We start from the raw sequence: 19,998 nt of genomic DNA, 5'->3' as shown, positions 1-19,998 counted from the left end.
TTTGATGAGTTAAATAATTAATTTTAGAATGAAACATGCTGCTTGGAAATTCACAGACCCAGGTAAAGTAAAATGGCACAACGCTGCCCCTGCTGGGCTGGAGCTCTATAGAGCTGGGGGTGAGAACCATTTTCATATGCCTATCCCTTCAGGTTGCACTGGCCTCATTCTTCCTTTCAGCACCTTTGTGAAAATATACATAGTTAAGGATGTTTATCCCACAACACAAAGAGGTCTGCTTTAAGAAGCCTAACAGGACTAGGTTGAGTCATTAACCCAAACAATAGAAGTAAATGAACATAACTCCATCCTGTTGCTACATGGGAATGACTCATTTTACTTACCATTTAGGAAAATAAACTACATATTATTAATAGTGATGTTGCAGAGGACAATTAGATTTTCATAGGTATTTACATGTTTTATAACCTCTCAAAGTCGGCTACCATTGATTTCTTCCAGGATGCAGTTCTCATATTGTCTCTTCTAAGGCCCCTGTCTTTCTCACCTGAGCCAAGGTGAAGTCCTTCAAACTGGGATGACTTCTCCAATTTTCCCTTCTTTCATTTACAAAATGAACTTTCCACAAACTCCAACTTGATCACCAAATTCCAGATAATAATGTCTATGGGTTTCTGGCTTTGTGTGGAATGTACTAACCATGCTGGATTTTAGGTCCAAAGAGGACCTCAGCAGTGATCTAAACTCTGGAGCAGGGCTTCTCATAGGTGGTCCATGGACCACACTTGGAGAAGCTCTGGACCATGGCTGCAGTCACCTGGGTCCACGGAGACCTCTGTATGCAACCGAGGAGCTCTACTGATTTCTGCTTTACATACCCAGCTTCCTTTTAAATGTTTATTCTAACAAAAAGTTTAGTAAATGACACTCATCAGCTACGCTAATCCCCTTGGTTTACAAATAAGAAAACTGATGCCTGGAGAAAAAAAATTATTTTCTGACCTGGCTAGTGGGCCAGCATTCTGTTCTGATACCATCTGTGTTCAGACTTTCCAACTAGCATGGAAAGCTCCTACCATCTTCCCATGTTTGTCTCTCCTTCCCTACAATATGATCACACTCAGTTCTATGTCAGCCTTTTCTCATTCTCCCTTCTCATTCTCCCAAATATTGAATGTAATCATATTCCCAACACAGTGAACTGAACTCATTCATTTTTGGGACCCTAATCACTCCTCCGCTTTAGGAATTTACATGCATGGATGGGACACCTTTGATCCCAACACCATCCAGATGTTCCAAGACTCCGAAAACTCACTCTTTTGACCACAGACTCCTAGGCTTCATAATCCTAGACTGCTGATACCCCAACCCCACTCCAGCATCCTCTCGGGCTATCAGGGCAACACCTCCCTGAGCTGCACTGACCACCTGCCCAGACAGGGCAGTGCTTCACCAGCATCCTCCCCAGGCTCGCCTTCCTTGACTTTCTGCCATGTCTATCTTGCCATTCCTCATCATGGAATTAATCTAAAAAATTATTTTGCTAAATGACAAGGTCCTACTATATTGAACTCTATTCAATATCCTGTGATAAACCATAATGGAAAAGAATGTGAAAAGAATCTATGAGTAAAACTGAATCATTTGCTGTACAGCAGAAATGAACACAACACTGTAAATCAACTCTACTTCAATAAAATAAATTAAAAATAATTATTTTTCTATTCCCAGCCCTTAAAGGGTTGTTGGCTATGATCCCACCACCATGTGGACTACACTTAACTAATACACTACTTCAGCTAGATGTTCCTGCCTCCAGCAGCCTATTTACTCATTTCTAATTGACTCTCTCCCTCAAGTTTTCAAAGAGTCTTCACAATTCCCATCATCTTTAACCCCCAAATCTGCTTCAACACCTCCCATCCGCACATGGGCTATCATCTCTAAGACAAAACACAAGATCAGAGCTCAAGTCTGGGGCTGGATTGGGGAGGATTAATTAGCCTGCCACACTATGGAATCTGGACTTATCTTGGGGGCATTGAGAAGCCCATTCAAAGCTTTGCTGTAGAAAGACCACTCTGGAGGCTTTGGGAGGAAGAAATGGAATTGATCTACAGGAAGATACATGGCGGGGTTCAATGAACACACATAGGGGATGGGGGAGAATCAAGAATCTCTATATACTGTACTTCGTGCAGAGTAGATACACCATAGATATATAGAACTAATTTATTTAGGCTCTGATTCTCAGAAAAATATATATAGAAAATGTTTAGTACACTTTAAAAAAGGCATGGTTGCAAGTCAGAATATTCCTGCTGTGTCTTGTCATCAGGCAAATGAAACCTATTATGCAATGGACAGATGGTGCAACAAGATATAAAATGAAATTAGCAATGATGAAACCCAGAAGGAAATGAGGAAAAAGGTCAATATGCTAAAGGTCAAAGGAATTTGGCTCCATCTCGTCTCGTTTTGTAAAGGTCTGAGGTCACAGCTATTAATGGCTTTTACTGCAGGGAAGTTGTAGGACTTTCTACAACTGTGTGGAGGCACCAGACACTCACCCAGGGTTGTTCAAAGCTATAGGTACGTCGCCGATCCTCCACGTCTTCATCCTGTTTTGCTTGCTGAAATTCTTGCCGGAGACGCTGTATCCGATCATGGTTGCTAGGAGTTGATCTGTTGCTGAAAGACAAAATGGGCAACAATGAACACTCTTCAGAAATACAATCTGTGGATGGCAGTTACTAGGGAAAAAATGGCAGCTTGCTGTGAAATGGTGCTGTTTGGGAGGAAGTGAAATTTTAAGACCATATCTAGGCATTTCAAATATGTGTTCATTTTGTTCTTATGATTAAGACTTATGGAGGGGATTTCAGGCAGATATTCAAGACGGTGAGCAGTTTTTTTAGACATTCCTTTTTTACACAGCTCTTTAAAAGCCTCATTTCCTCTCTGTAATCTGGTAAGGTGTTGGCAATAACAATAGTTTAGAAAGGACATTGCATGAAAAATCATAAATACCAAGGTCTTCTACCTTCTTGGAATAAGACACAGTGCCTCTGGGCTGTGGCTTCTTTGCATACAGAAAGTGCACATAAGAATCCCTTCTGCTCTAAATATCACAGTTGTAACAATCAAGTGAGATAATCCCATACATTATGGCCTCACAAACATGCAGTATTATTTACATAATGCCATTATATGACGTTCCTATTTATGAGTTATCAGAGGTCTAAAGAAAAAAGCTCACACAGCATAAACAAAAAACAGTTTAAAAACAACTTCAGGTGGTAGTTGAATCAATAAGTTAATAATATTGTTGCCTTCATTTTGATAACCTTGAATTCTGTTTTATCCTCACAGAAAGCTTATAAGATAGGTGCAAAAGGTAGTATTTTTCTCACACACACACACACACAGATATAAACTGCCATTCAGAGAAGATAAGTAACTTGTTTCCAGTCTTTCCCTGGCCAGTAGGGAAATGTGAGACTAGAATTCAGAATTTTCTGGCCACTCTCAGACAGTAAAGAATCTGCCTGCAACGCAGGAGAACCAGGTTCGATTCCTAGGTCAGGAAGATCCCCTGGAATGGAGCATGACAACCCAGTCCAGCATTCTTGCCTGGAGAATCCCTTGGACAGAGGAGCCTATCAAGGACCCTACAGTCCATTCAATTCAGTTGCTCAGTCGTGTCCAACTCTTTGCGACCCCATGAACTGCAGCACGCCAGGCTTCCCTATCCATCACCATCTCCCGGAGTCCACTTAAACCCATGTCCATTGAGTTGGTGACGCCATCCAACCATTTTATCCTCTGTTGTCCCCTTCTCCTCCTGCCCTCAATCTTTCCCAGCATCAGGGTCTTTTCCAATGAGTCAGCTCTTCGCATCAGGTGGCCAAAATATTGGAGTTCAGGGTCACAAAAAATTGGACATGACTGAAGCGACTGAGTATGCACAAATCAATCTTAAATCTCATGGTGCTTTTGGTCGATTCCATTCCCTAGCACAAAATCACATCCAATCCAGACATCTACTCAAGTACATTTGGTATACAGTTTTCCAATGAAACTTTAGACTTCTTGAGGACAAGAACCAAGTCTTGTATTTATCACATATACCCTCCAAGCTGCTGGTAGAATGGGAAGCTGTCAGCCAACACAAGGATGAGTCTCTTCATGGAACACACATTGCCCTGGTTACATAGAGCGGATCTGACTTCTCTTGGCCACACAGCTTCTGGGGTAATGGCATTTGTGAGGGGTGGCCTAGAAAGAGAATGTGTCAGAGAAGAGAATATAAAATTCTCAAACTAACATAGGTCTTTGTATTATTTCACAAATTTTGAGGGATTCTATAGGTTTAAAAATCTCAAATTGAAATGATAGCATTGAGGACCATAACATGAATACCTTCTAAGAAGACAGGATTGCTCTCATCACTTCATCTCCTGGGTGGGTTCCTATCCCCTTCACATTTCTGTTAATTTCATGAGAGGTTTTGCAATAGCTGGTTGACACATTCAATTTGATGGTTTTCCCATCAATAAAAACTCATCTTCCCTTTGTTTCTCTTCTGACAAATCTTTGGGATTCATCAGCTGGAGGACATGGAAAGTTAATGTGTCTGTAAGATGTGCAACTTGACACATGAGGCATCCTTCCACTGCTTCAGACTTCCCTTCCACACTCCTGAGCCTGGCAGGCTGTTATTCCTACTGGCTTTTAAGTCACATATACAGCATCTTATCTTGTCCCAGCCCACACATTTTCCCAGTGTAATGCCCAATCCACAGAACTCCTCACTCTCCACGGGAAAACTGTGAGGGTATAGGCATGCGTGTACACTCCTCAGACAAAGAGTTGGAGAGCAAGCATTCATTCATCTCACTCCTCTTTCCAGCTGTGACTCTTGTTCCTGGCTAACTTTATAGCTTTTTTTTTTTTTTTTTGACCAGATAGCTCAGTTTGTAGAATCTTAGTTCCCCAAACAGGGATCAAATACAGGTCCCTTGCCGTGTAAAGGGGGAGTCCTAACCACTGGACTATCAGAGAATTCCCTAAGTGTTCCTCTAGCATTCTTTCGTTCTTTCTTTTTGACTGTGCTGGGTCTTCAATGCTGTGCGCGGGCTCTCTCTAGTTGGATTAGTGGGGGCTACTCTTTGCTGTGGGTGTGCAGGCTTTCATTGTAGCGGCTTCTCCTGCTGTGTGTGGAGCACAGGCTCTAGGCACATGGGCTTCAGTCATTGCAGAACAGGCCTCAGTAGTTGCGGTTCGCAGTCCCTAGAGTGCGGGCTCAGAAGTTCAGGCACATGGGCTTAAGTTGCCTGCAGGATGTGGAATCTTCCTGGATTAGGGATTGAACCCATGTCCCCTTTATTGGCGGTGGACCCCCATCCACTGTACTGTCAGAGAAGTCCTACTTCACAGTTTTTAGTAGAGGGATTTAGGAGGCTTGCCTGATGAAGTATTTTACAAGTCCAAGTAGAAATATTTTCCTATTATTTATTTTCATGTAGCACAGTTTGAACCTCATAATTATTAGGTCCATGAAGTCCAAGCCATTGGTGAAAACAGACCTCTTTTTACTATTTGTGATTACTTGAACATGCAGTCTCCCAACAAGGGAAGTGGACCCAGGGTCCTTAATGTTCAATTCTAGTGACCTTGTTTCTCATAGGATAAGACAAGTCCTGGAAGTCATTTCTGACCTTATTTCCAAATCTGAGCTGCTGGTGAGACCAGTTTCACTCTCTTTTCCTTGCTTCCTTTCTTCCTATGCTCTAGAAGTGGACTGACCTGCCCGAGACTAGTAAAGCACCTGGGGGTTGAAGGCTGCAGCGGTTTCCTGATGGATGGAGGTTCCCGAAGACTGGGAGCCCATTAAGCAGCCTTGGGTGATAGCAGCCGGCAGCCTGCAGGTGAGACTCTGGCTTCCAGAGATGTAACACTGCAACTGCTCAGCTCTGCCTCTTGGGGCAGGTCCTAAGCATCAATAACACATCTGGATTTCTAAAGTTTTTGGTTACCTCTTCTGCCAAGAAGGCCAAAGGAAATTTGAAATGCTTATTAGCATTAGTGATGAGTTCCTAAAGACCCCAATCAACTTACATTTGGGTTCATCACCAACTTAAAGTTGCTCATTATTATTACTTTTTGGTGAGGAATATAATAAAGATATCACCTAAGTTATCAGATGGGTGAGTAAAACAATAAAACTCTTTATGAGGAGTCAGTCAGTCAATCAATTATCATTGACTCTCCTCATATGGAGAGGAATCAGAGATGCTTTTTATGCAAAAAAATCCACACAGTTTACATTCAACACTAGCATTTAGCATGTTGGTGTTTATACACGTGTGTGTGTGTGTGTGTGTGTGTGTGTGTGTGAGGAATGGGTGTGTGTATTTTAAACTAAATGAAGATTTTAACAGAATCAAGAAAGTGTACATTGGATCAGACACTATACAGATCCCTAAACCACATGTACAACCTACCCTTGACTTAGACGGAACTCAGATCTTTCCCATTCAATTACCATGGGGATGTACCCTTTCCTATCAGAGGTAGATCACACAGAGTGCTAAGCCTTAAAACCTTCCGATTGGACTCCGGTGATGTGCTTCACAAATCAAAGTAGCTGAAAACACTAATCCATGCCAAATGCAGCCACAATCCTATTTGTAGATAAGCATCAGAGCCCATCCTCCACCCAAGCTGCGCAGGCATGTGTACTCCAGCCATCTTCTTAGGTGCCCTGAATGAGGAAAAAACTTCATAACCATGGTTCTCACCACTACACACGTCTTGCATATGAATCTCATCATCCAGAACGCTTGTTTAAAAATGCTGATTAAGACTTACCTTGAGATATTCTGAGCCAGTCAGCCCATCCACTGCAGGCCCAGGAACCTGCATGCATTTGAAAGCACTGGAAGTGCTCTGAAAACTATGCCTGCAGGCTTCATTTGTTGTTGTCCAGTTATTAAGTCGTGTCTGACTCTGTGACCCCATGAACAGCAGCATGCCAGGCTTTCCTGCCCTTCACTATCTCCCGGAGTTTGCTTAAACTCAAGTCTGTTGAGTCGATGATGTTATCCAACCATGTCACCCTCTACCACTCTCTTCTCCTTTTGACTTCAATCTTTCCCTGCATCAGGGTCTTTTCCAATGAGCTGGCTCTTCATGTCAGATGACCAAAGTTTTGGAGCTTCAGCTTCAGCGTCAGTCCTTCCAATGAATATTCAGGGTTGATTTCCTTTAGGATTGACTGGTTTGATCTCCTTGCTGTCCAAGGGACTCTCAAGAGTCTTCTCTAGCACCACAGTTCGAAAGCATCAATTCTTTAGCACTCAGCCTTTTGGTCCAACTCTCACATCTGTATATGACTACTAGAAAAATCATAGCTTTGACTATACGGATCTTTGTCAGCAAAGTGATGTCTTTGCTTTTTAATATGCTAGAGGAGGAAATGGCTACCCACTCCAGTACTGTTGCCTCGAGAAGCCCATGAACAGTATGAAAAGGCAGGCTTCATAGTTGGGACAAATTCTAATGCCTGCAGGGCAATTAACTAAGAAGTGAAGGAGACCCACTGTGCTGTGACAATTGGGGGAAATATGCTTGGTCTACAAAGGGAGGCCCTTACTTGGCTCCAGTAGATTATTGTCCTGAAAGAGTACAGGTCTGATGTTGCCTTCTAAGCTTTTTTGACAGAGAAGTCAGAAATACAGTCTTCCCATCTCCTAATTTTAAATATTGGCTTGTTTTATTTTTTCAGTCCTAGGTGAGACAAAAAATGTTTGTTGCCTGCTAGCTTGTAATCTCTACTTTATATTCTGTAGATGTTGCTTATCTTGTATGTTGCCTTTCTAGTCTATTTACTTTCACTGCACTGAGATAAGGCTACTGGATCCCTAGTAAGAGGCCCAAGAAACAAATATCAAAAAAAAAAGACCATTTAGCATTGTCCATGGAGCCTTGCTTCTGTTCCTAAGTTCTCTAACACATGGCACACTGGCCTGCAAGCTTGAGTTCTGACCTATCTTTTCAGATCAGCATTTGCTGAGATAGAAGCGTTTGTGACGTAACTAATGAATTCTTTATGGACTAAAAATACTTTACCATTTTCATGTTTAATTATGCAGAGGAAATCCAGAAAGCTGGAATAGAGGGCAAGGGAGAAAAACCACTCGTGGTTCTGGACAAGGAGGTATCTCCTTGGGACACACTTCCCTTCCTATGGAAGGAAGGAGAACGTGAAAGGAAAGAGAGGAGCTAGACAGAGGGAGGGGATGGATGCAGGGGCTCAGGAAGGGGAGAAGATTCTAGTTTCTAAGAGAAGAGAGGCTCCCAAGGAAGAGAGGAGATAAATTTGCTCATATCTTTCTTTCTGAGATAACCTCTCCTTTTCTTCCCATCTTTCCATTTCTACTAAGAAGTAGAAGAAGTCAAATTCCACTTCCTTGAAGCCTTTCCTTATACTGCAGCCCCTGTTCATTTATTCCTTTAACTCCTCAATAATCCTTGTCCTCTGGCACATATATATTTTGTACGTCACATCCCCATTGCGGGTAAATTGTTAGCAAATATTTGTAATGGATAGACTTTTCAGGTGTCCCACAATCCCTGTCTCTGGGCTTCACACCTTTGTGAGTAAGTCACACTCAAACAAGTGAGTGTGGGCAGGGGCCCGTGACTTGCTGCTATCCACAGAAGCGTGGCAAAGGTCACGAAATAGATATGATTATATGTATGTGGTTATGTAAGAATGCAGGGTCCATCTTGCTAGTCCACCTCTCTCCTTTCTGGCACTGAAGAAGAAAGCCACCATGAATCCTACAGCTTCCAAGAACTGAATGCTGCCAACAACTCCAAAAGCGGGAAGTGGTGCTTCCCTAGAAGAGGAGCCTCTAGGTGAGAACACAGGCTGGCTGACATCTTGGCTGCAGCAGGATGAGGCCCTGAGCAGGGGATTCTGCTAAGCTGTTGTCACACTCCAGACCCATGAAAACTGATACAATAAGCATGTGTTGTTTGAAGCTGCTGAGTCTGTGTTAACTTGCTCTCCAGCAAGGAAACAGATACCCATTGATGATGGCCTTGGCCATGTGACTTGATCTGGTCAGTAGGATGTTAGTGGATGTGATGCAAACAGGGATTTGCAATGTGATTGCATGGTGGGTCTCCCCCTGGTGACCACAAAAGATAACACATAAATTCCCTAAACCTTTCTCTCTTCCACACACATACGTATCCCCCACCACCATCACCACCACACCACCCTTTGACAATGCAAAGGGGTTGTACACACTAACTAAACATCAAGTGGCCTAGAAGGGCCCACAGAACTATGCCTTGCCGTCACTTGCAACCTAATAAATACTGCCTGTTGCAAAGCCTGTTGGATAAAAGAGGAAGAGAGAGGAAACTTACTTAGGAATGAGTTTCACCACTACCATTTATACAGTTAGTCACTCCAAAGTTTTGGTCTTTGAGAAAAATTGCCCGAAGTAAATATAATTGCACAAGATGTCAGTGAAAGATGGTAACTGCCAGATCTTAATGCACACAACCAACAGAGCATGCTTTCCTCTCGACACCAGTTACAGCCAAAAACGCCCCATGGAAGTCTATCCAATGGCTTAGGATGACTCCTCTGGTCAAACTCCTCATCACTTCACCAAAACACCCACTCTGACTCTGTGCTCTCTGTAATCAGCCCTCATAAGGTCAAAGCAGCATTGCGGGGGTTTTCCCAGAGTGTAGTGAGAACAGACCCCTCAACCAGGTTTTTTGGTAAAACTAAACTCAAGGACTCATTCTAGTTTTCTCTTTCTGGCAGAGACTGGTAACCAGCTAGGATGTGGGTCACACACAACCCCCAAGGAGATATTCCTGGTTAAAATGGGTTTTACTTAGTTTGCCAAGGACTCAGTACATAACAGGTGGTGCAGTAGTAAAGAATCCACCTGCCAATGCAGGAGATGTGGGTTTGATCCCTGAGTTGGGAAGATCCCTGGAGAAAGGAATGGCAACCCACTCCATTATTCATGCCTGGGAAATCCCATGGACAGAGGAGCCTGGCAGGCTACAGTCCATAGGGTCACAAAGAGATGGACACGACTGAGCAACCGAGCATGCACACACTACGTAACAGATTTCCTTCAAATCCCCAATTTACAAAAGAATAGGTACATAGTAAAAATTTTGGTTAACCATATCAGCTCATACCTTCAGCCTCTTCATTTTTGTTATATACTTCTCAGCTCTACCAATTTACTTTTTTGGCCTAAGTACAAAATTCTATTCTAAATGCTAGTGAATTTCACACCTGTACTTGGCATCCAATTACTAGGGATGCAAGAGGATATTATTCTTTTTCTCAATTAAAAAAACGCAAAAGCCGATTTCCAAACTATATCTGAGATGGTGGAAACAATACCGCTTCACACTGAAAGCATTTTCCTGGTGCATATCTATCACCTCCCCGCAGGTATTCCATGGGCACACCAGAGGGGAACACTGCCAACTTTTCTGCTGAAGGTACTCTTTCTCCTCCACCTACAGGGACTTCAAAGACCTACCCTCTCCAGATCCTAGGATTCTGCAGTTAAGATGCTGAACCCTCATTATGGTCTGCATCACAGCACATTTAGAAAGGAGAGAGTAAATTAAAGCTTCCAGGACTCCATTCATTTACACTCAGATAATGTTCTGCTGACATCTGTCTTCTCCAAGACTTGGCAATGTCTTCAGGTAACAACTCAGCCTTCTTGTGAGGTTCCTGGGTTCTAGTCGACTTTATAAGGGAAGTGTATCTTTTTATTGATTTCCTCAGTATTTACACAGATGGAAAGACTAAAGATCCAGAACCTTATGGGAACAACCCATCCTGCAAGATTACTTGTTATTTTTGGAAACATTTTCATTGGAGAAAAATTAAAGGCTATTTCCCTCCCTTGTTCCATTAATTCTTCTAACATCCTAGGAAAGGAAAATCTTTTAGTCCCTTTATTCATACCAACGGCAAGTCTAAAATCCAACTATTTCTAGGATGTCACTTAAATCAGACACCAGGACTGGAGCAGGCCAGCAGTGACACTGGGAAAAACATGTAGGGCAGACCTGTCACATAGCTTGGAAACAGGCAGCCAGTGATGACCACGAGCGTCTCAGATCATTAAGCAATGTCTGACTGTGATGTCACGCGTGGATATACAGAGTTGTAATCCTTTCAAAACAGACAGATTGTCAGCATGATAAAGTGGATATAAACAAGTTCTTGAACAGGGATGACTAAAGTGTTGGCGGTGGGAATGTTACTGAACTAACAAGGGATGCTGGCTCAGGGACCAGGAACCAATGCTGTTCAGAGGCTGCAGGTAAACAGCACTATTCTCACTCAGATATTTTTTCCATACTGATTAGCAATTCCATCAAATATTCCTGATCTTGTAATCGCCAGACAAGTAGTTATAATCTACAGATGTCAGATCTGAGTTCTTAATTGCCGTAAATTAGTGAGCAAACACAGGTTTCTCATTAAACCCATTACACCCCGTATGGTAAAACGGAGCGCGTGTCACGCGTTCTCTTTCCTGGCATCCTTTGTGAAATCCTAGGGGCAGACAGAGCAGCAGAGAGAGATGGTAGGGTACATGTGGCAGATTCCTGTCCCTGAAGCTATGTTTATTCTAGGGGGAAAAAAAAACAACCTCTAAATGGCAATGAATGTGTTGCCTATATTTTAACAATGAGCTACATTGCATCCCATCTTTGCTTCTTTAAGGCAAAGTAGTGTCACCCCTCTGAAAACTTCTGCTTCTTTCAGAACAGTGGTCCCCACCCCAACCTTTTCGGCACCAGGGATCAATTTTATGAAGACAGTTTTTCCACAGACCCGGATAGGGTATGGTTTGGGGATGATTCAAGCACATCACATTTATTGTGTACTTCCTTTCTTTCTTTTTAAAATTTATTTTCAGTTGGAGGATAATTGCTTTACAATATTGTGTTGGCTTCTGCCATACAACAACATGAATCAACCATAAGTAATCATACATCCTCTCCCTCTTGAACTCCCTCCCATTCCATCCTACTCCTCTAGGTTGTCACAAAGCACCAGGTTAAGCTCCCAGCGTTATATAGAAACTTCCCATTAGCTATCTATTTTACATATGGTAATGTACATGTTTATTTCTATTATTATTACTTCAGCTGCACCTCAGATCATCAGGCATTAGATCCCAGAGATTGGGGACCCCGTCTTAGAGGAACCTGGAGATACTTCCTCCCAAGGCCCTGTCTTCTGTCCCCTGTGTAGGCAAAGAAGCATAAATTGCTAAATTAAAAGGGAAGGAAGGAACAGGCTAAAATGCCACGACAAAGCCAACTCTGAACTTCAGCTTAGCTACACGCCTTAGCGCAACCTGGCTGAGAGAACTGGCTTTCTGCTATGGCTTTACCTCTCAGACTGGAAGATTTATGAGGAATGGGGGAAAGGGTGGGAGGGTTAAACCAAGAAATGTATCAATTACCAAACTACAAATAAAAATAGCTCCTCTGCACAAGCTTCATTAAGTTTTATCAGCAAGTATCTTGGGGTTTTACACTCAAACCACAGGTCATAAATTCACAGTAAATTCTCCATATGTTCACCAAACACCTGAATTCAATTTCTCTTCTGGTTGTGAAGTAGGAATGTGGTGCTCAAATTAATTATGCATGCAAAGTTAGTTTCTAACAAGGGCAGTTTTTTTGTGTGATGCTGAAAGGTATTTATAACATCTGAAATTTGAAGATAGATCTTTCTTCAGTCTTAGTATTTTCCTACTGGCATAAATTCTCTCTTCCAAGTTTGTACAGTGAAAAATAAATTTGGTGAATACCTTGTTATAATATAATGTTCGCATTTTTCTGTAGATAATCCCAGATATTTATGAGATGTAACAAACAGTCTTAACGTTTACTCTAAGGATTTTAGACAAATATTTCTATGAGCAGGTACAAATCACCTTGAATTACAGGGAAAGTCTACAGTGAGACTAAATGGCTATATTTATATATGTCTATGTGTACATGTGAAATTAGCTACCTGGGAAATATCGTGTCATTTTCGGTTTATTTTCACAGTTTTACTCATCATCTGTAATATGAAAAGAATTATGAGAAACTTATGCAAATCCCAAAGGCACTTACTTTCCTCAGCTGATAAAATTCATTTTCAGATTCTGACAGCTATGATTTGTTGTCCATTTCACACCAATTTCAGTGTAATAAATCATAACAAATTAAAAACATACAGCTCTGTTCTCTGGGTTGAAAAGGTGGTCACCAAAGCTGTTAATACTGCATCTGCTTCTGATGTGATGCGTCAGAGGGAGGGTCACCTCTCTCCATCCGAAAGACCTGGGACTAAGGCTCTAGCCCAAGTCCCTCTGTGGTCATTTGGTAAAAGGGCTATCATTTTATCAGCAGCAGAATCTCAGGAATGTACCCCTCGCCCCCTTTTATTACTATCATCATTCTTCCTTATTAGCCTGTCACTGGGTTCAGGCAGGAGTGAGAAAAATTTAGCTTTACTTTTTTCGAGGGGAATTCCTCCAGTTGCAAAGAATACACACACGCATAAACATACATAATTTCAGGACCCAACAATAAATACACGAAAAAAGACGTTCCATTGTGAGCCTGAGGTGGCTCCTCCTGACTAGTAAATTTCACAGAAATAATCCAAGTTGGTTGCTACCCAAAAGGGTTGCTCAGTCTTCCAGTCACACCTCCAGGGAGGCAAATGGTAAAACTCCATATCAAAAGTAATATTGTTTAACAAGCTTTAAAAAATCATCAATGTAAAATTATCAAAGAGATCATATTTTAATAAATCTTGCTAAACAGTCTTTGAATATTGTGAGGGTGAATGTTAGAATCTAAAACCCCAGGATGGTGGAGAAATTCATACTGAACCTACATAAGCCCGTGTGAGAGAAGAGTGCTGAGCTGTGGACAGAAGCAGAGTCCTGCAGGCGTGAGTCTTCTAGCAGGCAACTCTGTGTGGCTTTACGAATAAATGATGGGAGAGAAAACGTTTTCCAGGTATACCTTTGAATTTAAATGCACTCTTGAAAATAAAATGTTACTGCCTATAAGAAACCACATATGTCATTTTTCTTTGCACAATGCAAGAACCAGTTATAATTTGGGGTTAATGCCCAAAGTGCATTTACTTTTCATAAATCGTGTGATTTTCTTGAACTGTCTATTAAATGGCAAGGACATGTAAGGTTATTCTAATGGGTTACAGAGTTGAGGAAAGTTTATGGATTATACTCTTCATTCAATAAAACCACTGAGAATACAAAGGTTAGTGAGTTGTGACCTACAGTTAAAGTCTATGCTTCAAACTAAAATATACATTTGGGTGTCTGAATAAAGAGTGAATGGATTTTTAATATTGCAGGTGAAAACCTTGAAGAACTAAAAGTAGAGTGAAAATCAGGAATACATTACGGAAATTTGAAATAAAAAAGCAATGGAAATTAAATTACAAAACCTGATGAGTTTTGATGACAAAATAAAACGATTATCATGTTCTTTTTCACATTACAGAGGTTTTATCATACAAGCATAGAAACTAATTATAGAACCATTATTTTAATTCTTTAATCATGAAATGATTACATAGAATTTAAGACTAACATGTCTTTGTTTTTGCATTCTCTGTCTTTAATGACAGCATAAATGCAAAATACTATACAAAACTTAGATTTTTTTAAGATAGAAATTCTAATGCAATGCAATGCTTTATGCTCATAATTCTAAATAATGGTTAAATTCTATATGGCTTTTCTGAAATGACTTAAAGTGGAAAATAATGTAATGGAAGATATAATGCCTGTAGGCTTCATGAGTGCCTAACTCTAGAAGGTTTTGATACCTAAAATAAAAGTAGAAACATAAATGTATTCATTTTCTACAAAACAGAACACTGGATGGGCCCAAATAGAGAGTCTTCATCTATTATTTTCAAACATTTTAAAGAGCATTAGAATTTTTTTGACTGGTAATTTTTGTTTTTTTTTTTAACTTCTATTTGTGCTCTGAGTTAAATTCATAATTATTAATTAACAATTTACTCTTCTTCTATTCATGATTTGACCATGACCTAATTTACAAATTATTTATCTGGAAATAAATGAGACAAAAATGTCAATCCACTGAACTTCTCATTCCATGTTTAGCTGAATTATTACAAGAAAGCACAAAATGTGTGACCATATTGATTTGGAATTAATGGTGGACATCATTAATGATGCTTTTTGTTTTATGCTTATATTTTTATTTGTGTTATACATATGTATAACACATGTGTATACACATATATATAAACTTGGAGACTCAGTTTCTAAAGCATTGCCCTTGTAATCTGCAAGGCTCCAAATATAAGTAAATCCTACTTTAATGATTTACCCAAATCCTCAAACTTTCTCCCCTAAACACATGTTCTAACATTAACATTCAAAACAGTTTTCCTTTCTTTGACATGTGATGAAATTCACAGTTGGGCTTTATGTTTATTATACAGGTTTACTCCCACTGATGGTTATGATTTATCATTTTTAATCCTCTACTTCAGTATTTTCTGGGATTCACTCTTAATTGTCCTGCCCAAGAGTAACCAGCTCCCATTTGGATCTCTTAAAAGCATTCCACTGGTACTCATGACAAAGAATGCATCATGACTTTCCTGTTGTGCAATCGTGCCCCAGCTACAGAGCATACTTTTATTAGAATACAGCTCCAGACTTCACAGACGTCACCGCGAAGCTGATATCATGGTTCAGGTAAGAGCATAGCTTTATGGCTACTACATGTGAATTAATATAAGCAAATCAAATGTGCAACGTTGTTGTTTAGTCACTAAGTAGTGTCTCTTTTGCGATCCCATGGACTATAGCCCACCAGGCTTCTCTGTCCATGAGATTTCCCGGGTAAGAATAGTGCAGTGGGTTGCCATTTCCTTCTCCAGGGCATCTTCCCAACCCTAGGATCGAACCGTGCATTGGCAGGTGGGTTCTTTATCACTAAGTCAACCAGGGAAGCCCCCCAAAAAACCTATCATGAGATCCCAAATAATCATTGTCTTAGAAGAACCAGTCAATACTCTGATTAACTAAAAGTTTATCAAAATCTTTTTCTGTATGTTTCAATCCTTATGTTCAAAAATCCTTACAGAAAGCACTAAAGTCTCTATCATCTTTGAAAGAAGGAAAAATGAGTATCATTTAACTTTTTAAAAAGTTTTAAGATTCTCATGGCCTTTAGTTCTGATTACTGAGTACTTTGAGTAGAAAAAAGGGAAGAAATTGAGCTGAATCATACTCTATTGACTATAGGTATTACTCCCAAAGCTCTTTCACCTTTCTAACTTTTTTCTTCTTTTTTAAACAAATTCCCCATAATGGCACTCCTTATGCACCTACTTCTTTCTCCTAAAAAGGGCAATTTGCATGCTCATTGGCTAATTGTGGATCTGCTTAATTGACTTTTAGTTAATGGAAACTCCATTGTATCATTTTGCTTAAATATTTATACATTTTAGAATTATACTGTAGCTGAATGAGAAAAGAATATTTCTTTTGTTGCCATAGTATTCATAGAAGAGCTTCTTTTTTTTCATTTGACTTTTTCTTTCTCAACTTCAGGGATTTTTCAAATTACAAAAAAAAAAAATAATCAATAATATTGAATTCCAGACAAATCATTTAAAATGTGGAAAAGAATGTTTTGACCTATATCAGTTCAGTTCAGTTCAGTTGCTCAATCGTGTCCGACAATTGTGACCCCATGGACTGCAACATGCCAGGCCTCCCTGTCCATCACCAACTGCCGGAGTTTACTCAAACTCATGTCTATTGAGTTGGTGATGCCATCCAACTATCTCATCCTCTGTCATCCCCTTCTCCTCCCGCCTTCAATCTTTCCCAGCATCAGGGTTTTTTCAAATGAATCAGCTCTTCCCATCAGGTAGCCAAAGTATTGGAGTTTCAGCTTCAACATCAGTCCTTCCAATGAATATTCAGAACTGATTTCCTTTAGGATGGACTGGTTGGATATCCTTGCAGTCCAAGGAACTCTCAAGAGTCTTCTCTAATACCACAATTCAAAAGCATCAATTCTTCGGCACTCAGCTTTCTTCTCAGTCCAACTCTCACATCCATACATGACTACTGGAAAAACCATAGCCTTTATTAGATGGACCTTTGTTGGCAAAGTAATATCTCTGCTTTTCAAAATGCTGTCTAGGTTGGTCATAACTTTCCTTCCAAGGAGTAAGCGTCTTTTAATTTCATGGCTGCAATCACCATCTACAGTGATTTTGGAGCCCAGAAGAATAAAGTCTGCCACTGTTTCCATTGTTTCCCCATCTATTTGCCATTAAGTAATGGGACTGGATGCCATGATCTTTGTTTTCTGAATGTTGAGCTTTAAGCCAACTTTTTCACTCCCCTCTTTCACTTTCATCAAGAGGCCTTTAAGTCTTCTTCACTTTCAGCCATAAGGGTGGTGTCATCTGCATATCTGAGGTTATTGATATTTCTCCCAGCAATCTTGATTCCAGCTTGTACTGCATCCAGCCCAGCATTTCTCATGATGTACTCTGCATAGAAGTTAAATAAGCAGGGTGACAATATACAGCCTTGACGTACTCCTTTTCCTATTTGGACCCAGTCTGTTGTTCCATGTCCAGTTTGAACTGTTGTTGCTTCCTGACCTGCATAGAGATTTCTCAAGAGGCAGGTCAGGTGGTCTGGTATTCCCATCTCTTTCAGAATTTTCCACAGTTTATTGTGATCCACACAGTCAAAGGCTTGGCATAGTCAATAAAGCAGAAATAGGTGCTTTTTTGTTCCAGAACTCTGGAACTCTCTTGGTTTTTCAATGATCCAGCGGATGTTGGCAATTTGATCTCTGGTTCCTCTGCCTTTTCTAAAACAGCTTGAACATCTGGAAGTTCATGGTTCATGTATTGCTGAAGCCTGGCTTGGAGAATTTTGAGAGTTACTTTACTAGTGTGTGAGATGAGTGCAATTAGCTTGAACATTCTTTGGCATTGCCTTTTTGGAATTGGAATGAAAACTGACCTTTTCCAGTCCTGTGGCCACTGCTGAGTTTTCCAAATTTCCTGGCATATTGAGTGCAGCACTTTCACAGCATCATCTTTCAGGACTTGAAATAGCTCAACTGGAATTCCACCACCTCCACTAGCTTTGTTCATAGTGATGCTTCCTAAGGCCCACTGGACTTCACATTCCAGGATGTCTGGCTCTAGGTGAATGATCACACCATCGTGATTATCTGGGTCATGAAGATCTTTTTTGTACAGTTCTTCTGTGTATTCTTGCCATCTCTTCTTAATATCTTCTGCTTCTGTTAGGTCCATACCATTTCTGTCCTTTACTGAGCCCATCTTTGCATGAAATGTTCCTTTGGTATCTCTAATTTTCTTGAAGAGATCTCTAGTCTTTCCCATTCCATTGTTTTCCTCTATTTCTTTGCATTGATCACTGAGGAAGGCTTTCTTATCTCTCCTTGCTATTCTTTGGAACTCTGCATTCAGATGGGTGTATCTTTCCTTTTCTCCTTTGCTTTTCACTTCTCTTCTTTTCTCAGCTATTTGTAAGGCCTCCTCAGACAGCCATTTTGCCTTTTTGTATTTTTTTTTTCTTGGGAATGGTCTTGATCCCTGTCTCCTGTACACTGTCATGAACTTTTGTCCATAGTTCATAAGGCACTCTATCAGATCTAGTCTCTTAAATCTATTTCTCACTTCCACTGTATAATTGTAAGGGATTTGATTTAGGTCATACCTGAATTGTCCAGTGGTTTTTCTTACTTTCTTCAGTTTAAGTCTAAATTTGACAATAAGGAGTTCATGATCTGAGCCACAGTCAGCTCCCAGTCTTGTTTTTGCTGACTATATAGAGCTTCTCCATCTTTGGCTGCAAAGAATATAATCAATCTGATTTCAGTGTTGACCATCTGGTGATGTCCATGTGTAGAGTCTTCTCTTGTGTTGTTGGAAGGGGGTGTTTGCTATGATCAGTGCATTCTGTTGGCAAAACTCTATTAGCCCTTGCCCTGCTTCATTCTGTACTCCAAGGCCAAATTTGCCTGTTACTCCCGGTGTTTCTTGACTTCCTACTTTTGCATTCCAGTCCCCTATAATGAAAAGGACATCTTTTTTGGGTGTTAGTTCTAGAAGGTCTTGTAGGTCTTCATAGAATTGTTTAACCTCTTCAGCATTACTGGTTGGGGCACAGACTTGGATTACTGTGATATTGTGAATGGTTTGCCTTGGAAACGAACAGAGATCATTCTGTCATTTTTCAGATTGCATCTAAGTACTGCATTTTGGACTTTCTCATTGACTATGATGGCCACTCCATTTCTTCTAAGGGATTCTTGCCCAAGTAGTAGATATAATAGTCATCTGAGTTAAATTCATCCATTCCAGTCCATTTTAGTTTGCTGATTCCTAAGATGTCAACCTTTATAAGGTGATTTATATGGTGAAATTTTCACTTCTCTATGTCTAATGTGGTATTCAAAGACTCTAACCTGACACTGAATTCATTTAAATAACTTTCTTTAGGGGAAAAAACCCTAATTGAACATGATTACAGATTTTAATAAAGATTTGTTTTTCTGCCATAAACACAGAATTTTTTTTTATCTTTCAATTAATGTTGAAGAGCTGGAAAACAGAATAACTACCCAGCCAAGGTGCTATTGAACCATGAGTGGGAGGGGTAAAGGTCATGAGAATTCAGGTGTTCAAAACCAGCCTTGATGCTTGAAGGCTCCTCAAGGCAACAGTAGTGCCAGCTACACCTGAGGACAGAGGAGAAAGAAATGGGACAAAGCAGCTGCTAAAGCCCAGTATGGTCCCTTACAAGCAGATTGTAACACCGCCTGTCCCATATTTTTATGTTCAACTGATGTCCAAGTACTGGTGTGCAG

The 19,998-nt window shown here is 40.4% G+C and overlaps 1 protein-coding gene across 13 annotated transcripts in view; it reads right to left on the bottom strand.

Moving 5' to 3' along the window:
* PARD3 (par-3 family cell polarity regulator) overlaps nucleotides 1–19,998 on the bottom strand; it is a 579,453-nt gene that overhangs the window by 16,733 nt on the left and 542,722 nt on the right. For all 13 annotated transcript variants that reach the window (XM_070380971.1, XM_070380969.1, XM_070380970.1 and 10 more), the window contains one exon: nucleotides 2,535–2,655. In XM_070380971.1, the coding sequence (XP_070237072.1) occupies nucleotides 2,535–2,655 (121 nt within the window). The remainder of the gene's footprint in view (nucleotides 1–2,534; nucleotides 2,656–19,998) is intronic.

This window comes from Bos mutus, chromosome 13, assembly GCF_027580195.1.
Source record: "Bos mutus isolate GX-2022 chromosome 13, NWIPB_WYAK_1.1, whole genome shotgun sequence".
Lineage (NCBI taxonomy): Eukaryota > Metazoa > Chordata > Mammalia > Artiodactyla > Bovidae > Bos > Bos mutus.
This window is presented reverse-complemented; position numbering and strand designations above follow the sequence as displayed.